This window comes from Oryx dammah, unplaced genomic scaffold (assembly GCF_014754425.2).
Source record: "Oryx dammah isolate SB20612 unplaced genomic scaffold, SCBI_Odam_1.1 HiC_scaffold_2, whole genome shotgun sequence".
Taxonomy (NCBI): domain Eukaryota; kingdom Metazoa; phylum Chordata; class Mammalia; order Artiodactyla; family Bovidae; genus Oryx; species Oryx dammah.
In genome coordinates, this window is record NW_024070186.1 from 26,742,048 (window position 1) to 26,762,731 (window position 20,684).

A 20,684-nucleotide genomic window follows, 5' to 3' on the forward strand; every position below is an offset into this window, starting at 1 on the left:
ACAAAAGCCATCTATGAAAACATCATATTCAACATTAAAAGACTGAAAACCTTTCCTCTAAGATCAGGAACCATGCAAAGATAATTGCATTCACCATTTCTGTTCTATATAGTACTGGAAATCCTAGCCAGAGCAATTAAGCAAGAAGAAGAAATAAAAGGCATTCAAATTGGAAAGGAAGAAATAAAATTATCTCTTTGCAGATGATATGATCTAAAACACAGAAAACCTTAGAGTCCACTAAAAAAACCCAAAACAATAAATGAATTCAGAAAGTAACAGAATACAAAGTCAATGCAAAATATCAATTTTATGTCTATATGCTAACAATGAACAATTTAAAAAGAAAATTAAGAAAACAATTCCATGTATAGTAGTATCAAAAAGAATAAAAAAGGAATCAAGCAAGAAGGCAAAAGAATTATATGCTGAGTATTATACAAGTTGTTGAAGGAAACGTAAGACAGAAATTACTAGGAAAATATCCTGTGTTCAGACTGGAAGACTTAATATTGTTAAGATGTCAATACTATACAAAGTGGTCTACAGATTTAATGCAATCTCTATCAAAATCCCAATGCCTTTTTTTGCAGAAATAGAAATGGAAACATATGTTCATCAACAGATGAATGGATTATGATACATATATATATATACACACACACACAATCGAATACTATTCAGACTTACAGAAGAATTACATTATGTCATCTACAACAACACGGATGGACCCAGAAATTATCACACTAAAAGAAGCGAAGTCAGAAAAGACAAATATAGTGATATCACTTATTTGTGGAATCTAAAATATTATGTAAATGGACTTATTTTAAAAATGGAAACAGACTCAAAGAGAGACAACAAACCAATGGTTATCAAAGGGGCAGGGAGTGAGGAATAAATTGGGAGTTTGGGACTAGCAGATACAGACCACTATATATAAAATAGATACACAACTAGGTTCTACTGTATATCACAGGGAACTATATTCAAAATCTTGTAATAACCTGTAATGAAAAGTATGTATGCACTGAATCAATTTGCTGAGATTCATCCTAAAGTTTATACCCTCAGGAGATCCCACATAGCCAAATCAATCTTGTTAAAGCTCTCACATTTCCTGATTTCAAAGGTGACTACAAAGCCAAAGTAATTAAAACAGTATAGTACTAGCATTAAAGACATATAGACTAATGGAGTAGAATGAATACCTCAGAGATAATACTGCATATCCACAGTCAAAGTATTTTCAACAAGCATGCTAAGATCATTCAATGGGAAAAGAACAGGGTCTGTTCAACAAATAATGTTGGGAAAAACTAGGTGTATACATGTAAAAAAATGAAGTTGGATGCTTACCTACACCACATACAAAAGTTAATTTTAAATGGATCAAAGTTCTAAAGGTAAGAGCTAAAACTATAAACTCTTAGAAGAAAACATAAGGCAAAAGCTTCATGACATTGGATTTGACAACCATTTCTTGGTTATGACAACAAAAGCATAAGCAACAAAAGAAAAAATATATAAATTTGATGTTATTAGAATTCAAACTTTTGTGCATTTAAAACACTAGAATAAAATGCTAACTCAAAAAATGAGAAAAAATATTTGCAAATAACATTGGGCTGGCCAAAAAGTTCGTTCAGGTTTTGCTGCACCATCTTACAGGAAAACCTGAACAAAACCCAAACAAACTTTTTGGCCAACCCAATACTTCTGATAAGGAGTCAATACTCAGAATAAATAACTCGTACAACTCAACAAAAACATAAGTCTGATTTTAAAACGGGCAAAGGACTTGAATAGACATTTCTTTAAAAAGAGATACACAAACGGCCAATAAGCACATGAAAAGATGCTTAACATCACTAATCATCAGGGAAATGCAAATTAAAACCACAGTAAGAAACCATTTCACACCCATTAGGATGGCTACTACTAACAAAAACAAAACAAAAATAGAAAACAAGTGTGGCTAAGAATGTAGATAAACTGGTAATCTTTTACTTTGCTGGTGGGAATGTAAATGGTACAGACACTATGGAAAAGAGTATGGCAGTTCCTCAAAAAATGAAACATAAAATTACCATGCATGTGCCAAGTCACTTCAGTCGGACTCTGCGACCCTATAGACTGTAGCCCGCCAGGCTGTCCATGGGGATTCTCAAGGTGACACTGGAATGGGTTGCCATGCCCTCCCTCCAGGGGATCTTCCTGAATGATAGACCAAACCCACATCCCTTAAGTCTCCTGCATTGGTACATGGGTTCTTTACCATTAGTGCCACAATACAACCCAACAATCCCCTTCTGGGCACACACCAAAATGAACGGAAAGCAGGGACTGGAACAGATATTTGTATGTCTATATAAACAGCAGCATTATTCACAAAAACCAAACGATGGAAACAACCCAAGTGTCTAGTGATGAACAGTGTTAGAATGAATAACCGTGAATGAATAAACAAAATATGGTATATACAGGTGATCCTTGAATAATGTGGGGGTTAAGGATGCCAACAATCGGTACCCTCAAAAATTCACATATAACTTATAGGTAGCTCTCAGTATCTAAGGTTCCTCTGCATCCATGGATTCAACAGTGATCGTGGAGTTCAGAAGTATTTACTACCGAAAAAAATCTGCACATAAGTGGACATACATAGTTCAAACCATGTTCTATAAGAGTCAACTGTACATACAATAGAATATTCAGTTCAGTTGCTCAGTTGTGTCCAACTCTTAGTGACCCCATGGACTGCAGCACGCCAGGCCTCCCTGTCCATCACCAACTCCCGGAGTTTACTCAAACTCATGTCCATTGAGTTGGTGATGCCATCCAACCGTCTCATCCTCTGTCATCCCCTTCTCCTCCTGCCTTCAATCTTTCCCAGCATCAGGGTCTTTTCCAATGACTCAGTTCTTCGCATCAGGTGGCCAAAGTATTGGAGTTTCAGCTTCAACATCAGGCCTTCCAATGAACATTCAGGACTGATCTCCTTTAGGATGGACTCGTTGGATCTCCTTGCAGTCCAAGGGACTCTCAAGAGTCTTCTCTAACATTACACATCAAAAGCATCAATTGTTCAGCACTCAGCTTTCTTTATAGTCCAACTCTCACACCCATACATGACTACTGGAAAAACAGCTTTGACTAGATGGACCTTTGTTGGCAAAGTAATGTCTCTGCTTTTTAATATGCTGTCTAGGTTGGTCATAACTTTTCTTCCAAGGAGCAAGTGTCTTTTAATTTCATGGCTGCAGTCACCACCATCTGCAGTGATTTTGGAGCCCAAAAATATAAAGTCTGTCACTGTTTCAACTGTTTCCCCATCTATTTACCATGAAGTGATGGGACCAGATGCCATGGATCTTAGTTTTCTGAATGTTGAGTTTTAAACCAACTTTTTCACTCTCCTCTTTCACTTTCATCAAGAGGCTTTTCACTTCCTCTTTGCCTTCTGCCATAAGTGTGGTGTCATCTGCATATCTGAGGTTATTGATATTTCTCCCAGCAATCTTGATTCCAGCTTGTGCTTCATCCAGTCCAGCATTTCACATGACATACTCTGCATAGAAGTTAAATAAGCAGGGTGACCATATACAACCTTGATGTACTCCTTTCCCGATTTGGAACCAGTCTGTTGTTCCATGTCCAGTACTGACTGTTGCTTCTTGACCTGCATAGATTTCTCAGGAGGCAGCTAAGGTGGTCTGGTATTCCCATCTCTTTAAGAATTTTCCACAGTTTATTGTGATCCACATAGTCAAAGGCTTTGGTGTCGTCAATAAAGTAGAAGTAGATGTTTTTCTGGAACTCTCTTGCTTTTTCAATGAGCCAATGGATGTTGGCAATTTGATCTCTGGTTCCTCTGTATTTTCTAAATCCAGTTTGAACATCTGGAAGTTCACAGTTCATGTACTGCTGAAGCCTGGCTTGGAGAATTTTGAGCATTACTTTGCAAGCGTGTGAGATGAGTGCAATTGTGTGGTAGTTTGAGCATTCTTTGGCATTGGCTTTCTTTGGGATTGGAATGAAAACTGACCTTTTCCAGACCTGTGGCCCCTGCTGAGGATCCAGACTTAAAGAAAATTTTGACACATGCTACAACATGGATGAATCTTGAACACATTATGTTAAATAAAATAAGCCAGTCACAAAAGGATAAATACTATAAGACTTCACTTATATGAGGTACCCAGAGTAGTCAAATCAATAGACACAGAAAGTAGAATGATGGCTGCCAGGAGCTGCAGGGAGTGAGGAATGGGCAGTTACTATTTAACCAGTATAGAGTTTTAGTTGGGAAGATGAAAAAAGTCTGCCGATGGATGGTTGAGAATTGTTGTACAACAATGTTAATGTATTAAAAGCCACTGAACTCTACACTTCAAAATGGTAAATTTTATGTTAGGGAAATAATTTGTCACAATAAAAAAAGAGGGGAAAAAATTAACCAGCAATGAATAATGAGAAACTGAAACAGAAAATACAAACATTTGCAATACTATCAAAAATATTAAATACTTAAGAGATAAAACTGATGAAACATGTGGAAAATCAGTGCACCTCAAATTATTAAACATTATTAAACACTGTTGAAAAAAGGAAAAACCTAAACAAATGGAGAGATATCACTTCATGGATCAGAACATTCAGTATTGTTAAGATGCCAGTTCACCCCAAATGGAAACACATACACAATAAAATCTCATCAGGCTTTCTTTGTAGAAATCAACAACAGAATTAGAAAATTCACATGGAAATGTAAAGAATCTCAAATACCCAACACAGATAAGGAAGGACACTACATAATGATCAAGGGATCAATCCAATAAGAAAATTTGAGAATTGTAAATATATATGCACCCAACATAAGAGCACCTCAATATATAAGGCAAATATTAATAGCTATAAAAAGGGAAATCAATAGTAACACAGTAATAGTGGGGGACTTGAACACTCCAGTTATACCAATGGATAGATCATCTAGACAGAAAATCGATAAGGAAATACAAGCTGTAAATGATACAGCTTAGACCAAATGAACTTTATATTTTTATATTTATAGGGCATTCCATTTGAAAGCAGAATATACTTTCTTCAGGCACATATGGAACATTCTCCAGCATTGATCACATCTTGGACCATAAATTAAGCCTCATTTAAGAGAACAAATCATATCAAGCACCTTTTCTGACCACAACATTTTATCAATTACAGGTAAAACAGCAACAACAACAATTGTAAAACACACAAATACAATAGACTGTACTGTAGCAAATCAATCTCACCTCACCTCACCTCACCTCAAGAAACAAGAAAAATCTCAAACAACCTAACCTGGACTTCCCTTGTGGTACAGTGGATGAGAACCTGCCTGCCAATGCAGGGTACATGGGTTTGATCCCTAGTCTGGGAAGATTCCACATGCTGTGGAGAAACTAAGCCTGTGCACCACAACTACTGAGCGCATAGGGCCTGCGAGTCACAACTACTGAGCCCACTTGCTGCAACTACTGAAGCCCATGCGCCTAGAGCCTGTGTGCCACAACCACAGAAGCCACCACAGGGAGAAGCCTGCGCTCCACAGGAGAAGCCACCATGTGAGAAGCCCGTGCACCATGAAGAAGAGTAGCCCCCGCTTGCCATACCTAGAGAAAGCCCACCTGCAGCAAGGAAGACCAAGTGCAACCAAAAATAAACAAACAAACAGGGACTTCCCTGGTGGTACACTGGATAAGAATCCACTTGCCAATGCAGGGGACACAGATTTGATCCCTGGTCCAGGAAGATACCACATGCTGCAGAGCAACTAAGTCCATGCACCACAATTACTGAGCCCACACTCTAGAACCCACAAGCCACAACTGTTGAAAACATGCTGCAGCTATTGAAGGCCATGTATCACAATGAAGAACAGTCCCTGCTTTCCACAAATAGAGAAAGCCCACATGCAGCAATGAAGACCCAATGCAACCAAAAATAAATAAATACAATTATTTTAAAAAAAAAACCCTAACCTTATACCTAAGGCGACTAGAGAAAGAACAAACAAAACCCAAAGTTGGTAGAAGGAAAGAAGTCATAAAGAGGAGAGCAGAAATAAATTAATTAGAGATGAAGAAAGCAATAGAAAAGATCATTAACAGTAAAAGCTGGTTCTTTGAAAAGATAAAGTTGATAAGCCTTTAGCTAGACTCATCATAAAAAAGGGGGTGGGAGGAAAGCTCAAATCAATAAAATTAGAAATGAAAAAGAAGTTACAACTGATAGCACAGAATAACAAAGGATAAGAAACTACTACAAGAAATTATATGCTGATAAAATGGACTATCCGGAAGAAACGCGAAAATTCTTAGAAAGGTACAAACTTTCAAGGCTGAACCAGGAAGAAATAGAAAATATGAACAGACCAACCACAGGTACTGAAACTGAAACTGATTTAAAAACTTCCAATAACAAAAAAATGTCCAGGACCAGATGGTTTCACAGGCAAATTCTATCAAACATTTAGAAAAGAGTGAACATCTATCCTCCTGAAACTTCCAAAAACTGCAGAGGAAGGAAGCTCATTTCACTATTACCCTGAAACCAAAACTAGACGACATACCACCAAAAAAAAAAAAAAAATTACAGGCCAGCATCACTGATGAACAAGATGCAAAATCCTCAAAATACTAGCAAACTCAATCCAACAACACATTAAAAGGATCATACATCATGATCAAATGAGATTAAACCCAGGGATGCAAACATATGCAAACCAATATGATACAACACATTAACAAACTGAAGAATAAAAACATGATCATCTCAATAGATGCAGAAAAAACTGACAAAATTCAGCACCCATTTATGACAACAAAAAAACCTCTCCAGAAGGTGGGCATAGAGGGAAAATATCTCAACATAATAAAAGGCCATATACAACAAACCCATAGTTAACATCATTCTCAAGAGAGAAAAACTTAGTTTTTCTAAGATCAGGAACAAGAAAAGGATCTCTATTCTCACCACTATAATTCACATAGTTTCCAAAGTTTTAGCTACAGCTTTCTGAGAAGAAAAAGAAATAAAAGGAAATCTAATTGAAAAAGAAGAAGTAAAACTATCATTGTTTGCAAATGACATGATACCACACAGAGACAATCCTAAAGATGCTACCAGAAAAGTACTAGAGATCAATCAATGTGGTAAAGTTGCAGGATACAAAATTAACAGACAGAAATTTCTTACGTTCCTATACACTAACAACAAAAAATGAGAGAAATTAAGGAAATGATTCCACTTACTGTTGCATCAAAAAGAATAAAATACTGAAGAATAAACCTACCTAAGGAGGCAAAAGGCCTGTACTCAGAAAACTATAAAATGCTGATGAAAGAGATCAAAGATGGCACAAACAGATGGAGACATATACTATGTTTTTGGATTGAAAGAATATAGTCAAAATGACTATACAATTCAAAGCAATCTACAGATTCAATGCAACACCTATCAAATTACCAATGGCATCCTTCACAGAATTACAACAGAAAATTTTTACAATTTATATGGAAACATAAAAGACCCTGAATAGCCAAAGCAATCTTGAGAAAGAAAAACAGAGCTGGAGGAAATCAGGCTCCCTGATTCACAGTATGGAACTGGCACAAAAACAGAAATATAGATCCATGGGACAGGATATAAAGTCCAGAGATAAACCTATACCCCTATGGTCATCTAATCTATGACAAAGGAGGCAAAAATATACACAGGAGAAAAGACAGTCTTTTCAATAAATGGTAACAGGAAAACTGGACAGCTGCATACAAAAGAATGAAATTAGGGGCCTCGAATTCCAGCAGTTAAGACTCTGTGCTCCCAATGCAGGGGCCCAGGTTCAATCCCTGGATAGGGAACTAGATCCCACATGCCACCACTATGACCCGGCACAGCCAAATAAATAAATTATAAATAAAAATAAACACATAAAAAAGATGTGCTGAAATTTCAGGGTAAAAATCCATTTTCAGGGAAAGAAATGAAATTAGAACACTAACACCATTTGTTGTTGTTCAGTCACTAAGTGAAGTGAAAGTGAGTCACTTTCCCTGAAAATGGATTTTTACCCTGAAATTTCAGCACATCTTTTTTGTGTGTTTATTTTTATTTATAATTTATTTATTTGGCTGTGCCAGGTCATAGTGGTGGCATGTGGGATCTAGTTCCCTGTCCAGGGATTGAACCTGGGCCCCTGCATTGGGAGCACAGAGTCTTAACTGCTGGAATGTGAGGCCTCTAATTTCATTCTTTTGTATGCAGCTGTCCAGTTCCAATTCTTTGCGACTCCATGGACTGCGGCATACCAGGCTTCCTTGTCCTTCGCTAGCTCTCAGATTCTTAAGTTCATGTCCACTGAGTCAGTGATGCTATCTAACCATCTTATCCTCTGCTGCCCTCTTCTTTTGCCTTCAATTTTCCCAGCATTAGGGTCTTTTCCAGTGAGTTGGCGCTTCGCATCAGGTGGCCAAAGCACTGGAACTTCAGTTTTACCATCAGTCCTTCCACTGAGTATTCAGGGTTGATTTCCTTTAGGACTGACTGGTTTGTTCTAATGAACACCATACACAAAAATAAACCTGAAATGGAGTAACTATCTAAATGTAAGGCCGGATGCTATAAAACTCTTAGAGGAAAACAAAGGCAGAACACTTTTTGACATAAATCACGTAAGTATCTTTTTTGATTCATCTCCTAGAGTAATGAAAATAAAAACAAAAATAAACAAATTGGACCTAATTAAACTTAATAACTTTTGCCCAGCAAAGGAAATCATAAACCAAAAGACAGCCAAAGGTGTAGGTTCAAGCCCTGGTTAGGGAACTAAGATTCCACAAGACATGTGAGATAAAAGTATTTGCAAACCAAGTGACCAAGTAGGGAGTAATTTACAAAGCATATAGCTTATGCAAGCTCAATATCAAAAAAAAGAAACAACCCAATCAAACAATAGGTGGAAGATCTAAATAGACATTTCTTCAAACACATACAGATAGCAAAAACCACATGAAAATATGCTTAACATCACTTATTAGAGAAATGCAAATCAAAACTACAATGAGATAACATTCCATACCAATCATAATAACCATCATCACCAAATCTACAAACAATAAATGCCGGAGAGGGTGTGGAGAAAAAGGAACCTTCCTACACTGTGGGTGGGAATGCACATTGGTACAACCATTATGGAGAACAGTATGAAGGTTTCTTCAAAAAATACAGAACTATCATATGATCTAGCAATCCCACTCTTGGGCATATATCCAGAGAAAACTACAATTTGAAAAGATATATACACCCCAGTGTTCACTGCAGCACTGTTTACAATAGCCAAGACATGGAAGCAACCTAAATGTCCACTGACAAAGGCGTGGATAAAGAAGATGTGGTAGTTACATACAACGGAATATTACTCAGCCATAAAAAAGAAAATAATGCCATTTGCAGCAACATTGATCAACCCAGAGATTATCATACTGAGTAAAGTAAGTCAGACCACAAAAAAGATAAATATCATATCATACCATTTATATGTAGAATTTAGAAACAAAAAAGGTTCAAATGAACTTATTTACAAAACAGAAATAGAGTCACAGATGTAGAAAACAAACATTTACCGGGGGGCAAGGGGAAGTGGCGGAGAAGGCAGTGGCACCCCACTCCAGCCCTCCTGCCTGGAAAATCCCATGGACGGAGGAGCCTGGTGGGCTGCGGTCCATGGGGTCGCTAAGAGTCAGACACGACTGAACGACTTCACTTTCACTTTTATGCAACCCACTCCAGTGTTCTTGCCTGGAGAATCCCAGGGACAGGGGAGCTGGTGGGGGTCTATGGGGTCACACAGAGTTGGACACAACTGAAGCGACTTAGCAGCAGCAGCAGTGGGGGGGAAGTGGAGTGGGTGGGGAGAAGGGATAAACTGGGAGACTGAGATTGATAATATACACACTACTATATATAAAATAGATAACTAATTAAGGACCTTCTGTATAGCCCAGGGAACTCTACTCAATACTCTGCAATTACCTATAAGGGAAAAGAATCTGAAAAAAGATACATGTAATATAGAAATGATTTATATTGCTGTACATCTGAAACTAGCACAACATTGTAAATCCACTATATTCCAATAAATTTTTTTAGTAAATTTTAAAATGTTTTAAAAATTAAACAGCCAACATGATACTGAAAAAGAACAAAAGTAGAAGACTCAGAGTACCTAATTTCAGATTAACAGTAATCAAAACAATGTGGTTCTGGTGTAAACAAAGATACATATATCAATGGAGCAGGATAATCCAGAAATAGACCCACACATACACTGATTCTCACCAAAGATACAAAGGCAATCTAATCGAGAAAGGATAGTTTTTTTAAACAAATAGTGGTGGAACAATTGGATATTGTAACCTTGGGCTATGAAAAGTTGTCTTTATATACAAATCAAAAACACAATCTATTTAAAAAAAAACAAAACTGATAGGATGAACTTCATCAAATTTAAGTACTTATGCTCCTTCAAGACACTGAGAGAATGAAGACAAGTCACAGGTAGCATCTTAAGAAGTTAACTATACACTTACTCTTAGCAATTCTGGTCTTAGGTATCTACCAAGAGAGAAAGAAAGCATAAGGCCACAGAATAACACAAATTTTTAAAAAGTTTTATTTGTATTAGCCAGAAGTGGAAACAAGTCTAATGTCCATCAACAGGCAAATCAACAAACTGCAGTATATTCACACAACATAATAATCTGTTGATACATCCAGCAACATGCATGAATCTTAAAGTAATCACGTTGAGTGAAAGATGAACAATGATTTTGAGACAAGAAGACAAGAATACCATTTTACAGAAGAACCAAGAAAATGGCCTTGAGCAAGTAGCCTTGACAGGCTTGGTACAACAAAAAGCTTAGGCCTCAGAGATAACACCCAGAGACCCACAGGAATAAAAAATTATCTCTGTTCCACTGATATATATATATACATATAAATCTGCCACAAAGAAGAATCACTGAACTCCCAGTTCCCTGAAAGATAAAAAAGAATGACACACATTCCTAAGCTGTTTTTATAGGAGGCAGACCCCTTCCAGATGAAATCTGCTGACTGCAAGCATGTAGTCACCAGAACATTTGAAACCGGAAGGTTGATGATACCTGAAACTTCACCTTGATGCCAACCAATCCAAGAATTGAGCACAAGCTAATCAGGCACACTGCGGCCCCCTGCCTCACAATCCCTTTAAAACCAGACTTTCCTGAAAGTTCGCCAGAATTTGGCACTCTTTTCCACCTTTTCCCTGTGCGCAAGCTATCCTTTCACTAAAAAGCTTAAGAATCTTGTGGGAGCAATATTCATATTTCTAAGGTATTACTGACCAAGAATCTGGAGAAGGTCCAATAACAATTTTAATAAGCCCTGCCATCCTTCTTATATCTCTTTCCTCCTTACCTAGATGTCAGTTACTTATAAGGCTGTCATTCGTTAGGAATATCTTGCTGATGTTAATAAACAGTAGATCTATTTTCTCATTTGGACCTAAGAAACACTCTTGTCTCATGGTTCCCTGTGTATTGCAGAAAGCTAAAGTCGATAGAGAAATCCAACACAAAAGTAAAAAAAAAAGAAATTGAAGCTAAAGGACTCGTGGAGAAGTGTACAGAAGAGCTTGGTGGCTTTACACTGAGTGGTTTGCCAAAGGAGGTGGTGTGTGCTCAATAGTGTCCAACTCTTTGTGACCCCACAGCCTGTAGCCCTCCAGGCTCCTCTGTCCATGGCATTTTCCAAGCAAGAACACTCGAGTGGGTTGCCATTTCCTCCTCTAGGGGATCTTCCCGACACAGGGATAAAACTGGTGTATCTTCCATCTCCTGCATTAGCAGGTGGATTCTTTACCACTGAGCCACTTGGAAAGCCCACACTGGATGGCTGGTACAGTACATAATAATTAGGACAGACAGTATAAAACTAGATTTTTTTTCCTCTGCTTATTAAAAGTTTAAACAACAGGAAGAAAATACTTTGTGCTATTTCAACTGTCAGTAGTAAACAAATGTATAGAGAATAAAAATATATTATTGTTGTATATTTCAATTCTGTAAGTTGAAGAATGTAATAATTATACAACAATCTTGCCAATGTCATAGAATAAGGTAGACAGTAAAAGTAACATTACATTTTGAGAAGTCAAGAGTGCATATTTTAATCTTTAAGGTAACCACTAAAAGAAAAGCAAAAATCAGCTTTCTGATCCATATATTCCCTATGGAGAAAGAAGAGGGAGACTACATGCTGATACTGATCACATTGATTTAAAACTGAAATTATCTGCTTAGATCTTTCAGTTCAGTCGCTAAGTCATGTCCGACTCTGAGACCCCATGGACTGCAGCACACCAGGCCTCCCTGTCCATTACCAACTCCCAGAGCCTACTCAAACCCATGTCCATTGAATCAGTGATGCCATCCAACCATCTCATCCCCTGTCGTCCCCTTCTCCTGCTTTCAATGATTCTCAACATCAGGGTCTTTTCCAATGAGTCAGTTCTTCACTTCAGGTGGCCAAAGTACTGGAGCTCAGCTTCAGCACCAGTCCTTCCAATGAATATTCAGGACTGATTTCCTTTAGACCCCTTGCAGTCCAAGGGACTGGTTGAACCTTCTTGCAGTCCAAGAGTCTTCTCCAACACCACAGTTCAAAAGCATCAATTCTTTAGTGCTCAGGTTTCTTTATAGTCCAACTCTCACATCCATACATGACTACTGAAGAAACCACAGTTTTGACTATACTGACCTTTGTTGGGAAAGTAATGTCTCTGCTTTATAATATGCTGTCTAGGTTGGTCATAGCTTTTCTTCCAAAGAGCAAGCATCTTTTAATTTCATGGCTGTGTCACCATCTACAGTGACTTTAGAACCCAAGAAAATAAAGTCTGTCACTGTTTCCATGTTTCCCCATCTATTTGCCATGAAGTGATGGGACCAGATGCCATGATCTTCGTTTTTCAAAAGCTGAGTTTTAAGCCAACTTTTTTACTCTCCTCTTTCACTTTCATCAAGAGGCTCTTTAGTTCCTCTTCGCCTTCTGCCATAAGAGTGGTGTCATCTGCATATCTGAGGTTATTGATATTTCTCCCAGCAATCTTGATTCCAGCTTGTGCTTCATGCAGTCCAACATTTCACATGATGTACTCTGCATTGATCTTTAGAGGACTGAAAAATTTATCAAACTATATCTACAGATGCTAATACATGTTATCTAAGTACAGAAAGAGGAAAACTGCACTGCAGAACATAGAAATGTTGTCTTTTAGTTTCTGTATTTCCCAGCAATCTCTCAATAACAATCTTTCAAAGTATTATTGTCAAACATCTGTTAATTTCCTTGATCTCTTTGCCACATACACACAAAATCAATGTTTCCTTTCTCTCAACTGCAAAATATGCAGCACTAAACGATTCTAAAACTGGAAACAAGTGTATGCCCCCCCAAAAATGTGCCTGAAACTGTGAAATAATTCTTCTCCAGGAGCACTTCCATCTTCCCCAAGAAAGCACAAATTAACTAGTACAGAATAGAATATATGACCAATCTGTGACAGAATTGTAGAAAAAATCAGGCAACACTGAGGGGCAGCAATTTCTTGGGAATTGCCCTTGAGGCTTTGCCAATTTCTGTCATCATTCTATAAAAAGTACCCTTCACGTACTTAAGAAACAAGCAAGCAACTAGTTTCAATTGATCAAATTAACATAGATACCCTTCCCCAGGGTTTCCCAGGTGGCCCAGCGGTACAGAATCCAATCCCCAATGCAGTAGATGCAAGAAACACGTGGGTTCAATCCCTGGGTCAAGAAGATCCCCTAGAGTAGGCAATGGCAACCTGCTCCAGTATTCTTGCCTAGAAAATTCCACAGACAGAGGAGGCTGGCATGCTACAGTCCATGGGGTGGCCAAGAGTCAGACACTACTGAGCACACACACACCCTTTCACAAAACCAAGTTTTCACGCCCCCACCCTAATTCTGTCTGTTTCCCATGGCCAACTGGAACATGAGACTTCCTCTGTACACATTTAAAAGCTATATAACAAAACTCTGAAACCTGAAGTGAAAACTTAAATGGCCTATAATTCATTCAGGACAGATGAAATACTTGACAGAAAATACGTTGACACTCCATTCAAATCACCCCTTACCAATGAATACTCAAGCATTTTTCTTTGAATTGTCTCAAACCCCGGTAAATTCATAAGCCTTACATTATAATAATTCAGCTTGTGATTATTTATAGATCAATCTCTCTATAAGAAAAAAAAAAATAGGTATCTTCCTTAAAAAAAAAAAAAAAAAAACCCACACAGATCTCTCTACCTTCAACTCCCTCTATCAGTACCACCTGATGGCTGCTTCCCACATCAGTAAGTTGATGAGTTAAAGCAACAGTCCCCAGCTTTTTTGGCACTAGCGACTGATTCTGTGGAAGACAATCTTTCTACGGATGGGGTGGGGTTGGGATGATTCAAGTGTATTATATTTACTGTGTACTTTATTATTATTACATCAGCTCCACCTCTTACCAGGTATTAGATCCAAGACATTGGGGACCCCTGAGCTAAAGAGCTTCATATTTCTACATGTCCTGTATCTGAGATGAAGGTCAAAATCAAATGCATAGAGAAATATGTCCAAAATCCCCCTCCCCACAGAGAGAGTTTAGAATATACTGTTGATAAGGAACGCTACCTAACAAAGCAAACCTAAAAATGTAAATGCTAGATCTTACTGACTGATAAATAACAGAAACAGACTTGACCAAAGAATGATAGTATCTTCTCTGGAGCTATGAACACCAACAGGTCCAGCACTGCTGGCCCCAAGCTGGCAGCCTAAATGAGGACAGAACACCAACTGTCTGCAGCTTCATACCAGGAATTCTTAGTATCTCGCGCTGTTTCTCTCTGATCCCTGAAATTTAACTTATCACATCCTTCCAATGCTGCTAGCTTAAACTGAGGGGACAGCCAGACCCTGCCTAAGGAGTACTGTCCCTTTAGGCAGCCTAAACACCTTGTATGCAACAGGTACACATAATGCTGTGCCAACAGAAAACATTTATGATGATATACTGTTTCTAAGTATCTGTAATGTCTTACACAAGTAAATATTGATTTTCCCTACAAAAGATTTCTTTCTTTCAACTACAATAAACACCCAAGTTTTAAAAGAGGTTTTTAAATTAGGAATTAAATATTCAATGTTATAACATTGCTATTTCAATAAAAATAAAACTAAAAAACTTATAATCAATAATTCAAATATCTATTGAGCATCTACAACTAATAATAAAGCAGACATTTTCTCAGCCCTAGACAAAACAGACAAAAATATCAGCCCTCAGGGAGCTTGCATTCTAACACAGAGATATACAAACAAAACAAAGTGTATAGTATATCAGCATGTTAGATGGTGGTAAGAATTATGGATAAAACAAAGCAGGGAAGGCAAGATGATATGTTGGAGGATAGGACTGCCAACTGTAAGTGAAGTAGTCAAAAAAGGAATCCCGGAGAGATAGTGATGTGACATTTGAGTAAGCAGAGAGGAAACAAACCATGCAGCTAAAAAAACCACGCATTGTAGAGGGAAAAAGAGCAAAATATACAAAGTCCCTGAGGTGAGAATGTTCAAGGAAAATGTTCAAAGAAAATCAAGAATGTCAGTGTGACTGGAATAAAATAGGCAAGAGGTGCAACATGGGGACAGTCATGTAAGATCATGGTAAAGAGTTTTGGATTTTTCCCTTAAAAAAAAAGAAAAAGCGAAGTTAGAGAGTGCTACAATGTTGAGAGCACATTGAAAAAGGCAAGGCTTGGAGTAGGGAAACCAAGAAAGACACAGGAAAGAAATGAAAGTGACTTGGACCAGAGTGGAGACTAAAAGCCAAAAGTTTGGGGAGGAAATCCAGGCATGGTTTTGGACATGTTAAAAAGTTCTACATGCCTAATTAGCCATCCAATAGAGATATCAAGTAGGATGCAGGATGTGAGTCTGGAATTAAGGGAAGAAGCCTGTGCCACAGATTTAAAAGTACTATGACTTAGACTGAGCATCACCAAAGAAGTTAGAATTTATAGGAAAAAGAAAGGTCGGAGAAGGCAATGGCACCCCACTCCAGTACTCTTACCTGGAAAATCCCACAGACGGAGGAGTCTGGGGTAGGCTGCAGTCCATGGGGTCGCTAAGAGTCGGACATGACTGAGCGACTTCACTTTCACTTTTCACTTTCATGCATTGGAGAAGGAGATGGCAACCCACTCCAGTGTTCTTGCCTGGAGAATCCCAGGGACAGGAAGCCTGGTGGGCTGCCATCTATGGGGTCGCACAGAGTCAAGACACAACTGAAGCGACTCAGCAGCAGCAGCAGCAGCAGCAGCAGCAGCAGCAGCAAGGGATGAGTACAACCCAGATAATCATGATAGTGATATCACTCACCTACAGCCAGACATCCTGGAATGTGAAGTCAAGTGGGCCTTAGAAAGCATCACTATGAACAAAGCTAGTGGAGGTGATGGAATTCCAGTGGAGCTATTTTAAATCCTGAAAGATGATGCTGTGAAAGTGCTGCACTCAATATGCCAGCAAATTTGGGAAACTCAGCAGTGGCCACAGGACTAGAAAAGGTCAGTTTTCATTCCAATCCCAAAGAAAGGCAATGCCAAAGAATGCTCAAACTACTGCACACTTGCACTCATCTCACATGCTAGTTAAGTAATGCTCAAAATTCTCCAAGCCAGGCTTCAGCAATACGTGAACTGTGAACTTCCTGATGTTCAAGCTGGTTTTAGAAAAGGCAGAGGAACCAGAGATCAAATTGCCAACATCAGCTGGATCATCAAAAAAGCAAGAGAGTTCCAGAAAAACATCTATTTCTGCTTTACTGACTATGCCAAAGCCTTTGACTGTGTGGATCACAATAAACTGTTGAAAATTCTGAGAGATGGGAATACCAGACCACCTGACCTGCCTCTTGAGAAACCTATATGCAGGTCAGGAAGCAACAGTTAGAACTGGACATGGAACAACAGACTGGTTCCAAATAGGAAAAGGAGTATGTCAAGGCTATATATTGTCACCCTGCTTATTTAACTCATATGCAGAGTACATCATGAGAAACACTGGGCTGGAAGAAGCACAAGCTGGAATCAAGATTGCAGGGAGAAATATTAAAAACCTCAGATATGCAGATGACACCACCCTTATGGCAGAAAGTGAAGAGGAACTAAAGAGCCTCTTGATGAAAGTGAAAGAGGAGAGTGAAAAAGTTGGCTTAAAGCTTAACGTTCAGAAAAAAAGATCATGGCATCTGGTCCCATCACCTCATGGGAAATAGATGGGGAAACAGGGGAAACAGTGTCAGACTTTATTTTGGGGGGGCTCCAAAATCACTGCAGATGGTGACTGCAGCCACGAAATTAAAAGACGCTTGCTCCTTGGAAGGAAAGTTATGACAAACCTAGATAGCATACGGGCTTCCCTGGTGGCTTAGAGGTTAAAGCATCCTCCTGGAATGCGGGAGACCTGGGTTCGATCCCTGGGTCGGGAAGATCCCCTGGAGAAGGAAAATGGCAACCCACCCCACTACTCTTGCCTGGAGAATCTCATGGACGGAGGAGCCTGGTAAGCTACAGTCCATGGGGTCGCAAAGAGTTGGACACGACTGAGCGACTTCACTCACTTCACTTAGATAGTATATGAAAAAGCAGAGACATTACTTTGCCAACAAAGGTCCATCTAGTCAAGGCTATGGTTTTTCCAGTGCTCATGTATGGATGTGAGAGTTGGACTGTGAAGAAAGCCTGAGTGCCAAAGAATTGATGCTTTTGAACTGTGGTGTTGGAGAAGACTCTTGAGAGTCCCTTGGACTGCAAGGAGATCCAACCAGTCCATTCTGAAGGAGATCAGCCCTGGGATTTCTTTGGAAGGAATGATGCTAAAGCTGAAACTCCAATACTTTGGCCACCTCATTAGAAGAGTTGACTCATTGGAAAGGACTCTGATGCTGGGAGGGATTGGGGGCAGGAGGAGAAGGGGACAACAGAGGATGAGATGGCTGGATGGCATCATTGACTTGATGGACGTGAGTTTGAGTGAACTCCGGAGTTGGTGATGGACAGGGAGGCCTGGTGTGCTGCAATTCATGGGGTCACAAAGAGTCAGACACGACTGAGCAACTGAACTGAAGGGATGAGTCATGGAAAATGCGAAGAATCAACAAAGGGACCAAAAAATAACCAGTAGGGTTAGAGGAAAACCAGAAGAGAATATATTCTGGAAACAGCAAAGAAAGAATTTCAAGACAATGACAATAATAGGTAAAGGAAGATAAGGATCACTGAGTTAAGCAAAACATGGAAGTCACCTGTAACATTGACAAGGTGTTTTAAGACTATCATGTAAGAAAATGTTTAACTCAGTACCTGTAAAGCTTTATGCTCCTTTTGAAGTTCTTTTATTTTATTCTGTTGCTGGCAAACCCTATTTACAGATTCATCCTCCATTTCACCAATTTTGGACTTCACACTCTCCATAATTTGTTCCAAGTCATTAGCTCGTTGTTCCTGATCTGCTGCTTGGCTTTGCTGTTGCTGAAGTTCATTTCTAGTAACAGACATACAATTCCTTCTCTTAGTAATAGAAACAAATCATATCAACCAACATATTCATCTAACAACATCACGACTTTCTAAAATTTTTTTGCATTCTTAAAAATTTCTATAACACAAACCAACAGAGGAAACATAGGGTATCATTATATATCAAAACTATTACCAAATGATTTACTTGCTAAAAATATTTTTTATTTAATATTTAATCAATGGAAAATTAAATTCCAAGATTCTTTTCAAGCATGTTATTTTTTAAATGCATATCATTTGTTCACATACAATTCAAAACAGATTTTTTTCCATTTTCTTACTTAAGCTGTTTATTAGTTTCTATGAGCTCCTGGATCATGTTCTGTTGACGTGATGTTTCCTCCATCATTGTTTTTAAATTCTCCCTCATCGTCTGTGATGACTGTTTGTCAAAAATGATGAGATCTACATTTTTTGAAATGTAATACACATAGTAAAAATGAAGATAAGAAAAAAATTAATATTGAAAAATTTTAACAAAAAAAGAAGTCTTTTATCTTAAGGAGCAAGAATATAATTTGATTACCTTTCATATCTGTTCTTTTGACTAGAGATAAAGGCTTTAAGCCGTGCATCATCAGCAGCACATTTATGTTTTCCCATTCTGCTTCTTCCCGCTACAATTACAAGGAGACAGAGGGATCAACGTTAAGATATAGGGTGAAGAAATGCCCTCTTATAAATAATTTCCTTTATTTTCAGAACAACAGATTTTTCTCCAAAATCTTTAATATGAATTTTTATACACACATAATGATTAAAAGTAAAACAGATTCATTTCTAACAAAATTAGACTAAAAAGGATGCAAATAAGCACGGATATTTACGTTATATCTAGAATTACATAATTCCAGAACACATATATAGGTCTTAATGAGTAAATTAAAAGCCTTATAATTTCAGTGAATTAAACAGACCTTAAGTTTCTTATCTAACTGAACTTTTTATTTAGGGTTTTTTATTTAACTGTCACCTTAACAATGACCAGGGTCACAACAAAATCAAACATATCTGACTGGAAGAGCAAATAACTAGGTAGTTCCTTGTATAATGGACAAGGTCTAACTGTGAAAAGGAGTCTGTCCATCTAGGTAACTGATTCTAGTAGAAATATTCTGAAAGACACTCCTAAGTTTTATATCCCTGATTTGAAATATGTATTTACCCTGAGAAGGGAACTCTCTTCAAATTAAAAAAGGAATAAAACCTAACAATAAATAAAAACAATGGGGAAGAAAAGAACATAAACTACAGTATGAACAGAAACAGATATTTTTTAAATGACATTTAAATTCATGATATTAACATCAGTAACAGGTTCTTAAGTACAATGATCAATTTTAAAATCAAGTGTGTGACATACTTTGCATTCTTTTTAAAAGACCTTAAATATCTTAAATAGTATAACGTAAGTATATTTGTAAAAAGGTGATTTGAGTAAAATTTCAATTTTAAATGCTTGAAAAGTATCTAATATATTTTATTAGTGAATAGCATGTAAATATTATAATAATGTTAATATTAATAATTTGGAGAATTTTTCCCCTCCCTCTCTCCTAGAAAATTTTAAAAAGTTCAAATAAAAGTATTACTCTTCACATCCAATGGAGTAGGAAATGGCAACCCACTCCAGTGTTCTTGCCTAGAGAATTCCATGGACAGAGGAGCCTGGTAGGCTACTTTGCAGTCCATGGGGTTGCAAAGAGTCAGGCATGACTGAGCAACTATCACACTCACATTCAAATTCCCCTCAGACATTAAAAAAATCTACCAAAATAGATAAGCAACAAGGATACACTGTATAGCCAGAGAATTATAACTATTACCTTGTAATAACTTTTAATGGAGTAAAATCTGTAAAACTATTGATTCACTATGTTACACACCTGAAGTTAATACTGTAAATCAACTATACTTCAATTTTAAAAAA

General features: G+C 37.8%; 1 protein-coding gene across 12 annotated transcripts in view; it reads right to left on the reverse strand.

Moving 5' to 3' along the window:
- Positions 1 to 20,684, reverse strand: part of CEP70 (centrosomal protein 70) — a 79,373-nt gene that overhangs the window by 42,190 nt on the left and 16,499 nt on the right. For 7 of the 12 annotated variants that reach the window (XM_040233517.1, XM_040233510.1, XM_040233541.1 and 4 more), the window contains 3 exons: positions 19,281 to 19,371; positions 19,036 to 19,159; positions 18,536 to 18,716 (listed from right to left, as the gene is read on the reverse strand). In XM_040233517.1, coding sequence (XP_040089451.1) covers positions 18,536 to 18,716; positions 19,036 to 19,159; positions 19,281 to 19,371 — 396 coding nt within the window. Of the gene's footprint in view, positions 1 to 18,535; positions 18,717 to 19,003; positions 19,160 to 19,280; positions 19,372 to 20,684 lie in introns of all 12 variants that reach the window. The other 5 variants (XM_040233570.1, XM_040233561.1, XM_040233551.1 and 2 more) reach the window with 3 other exon arrangements.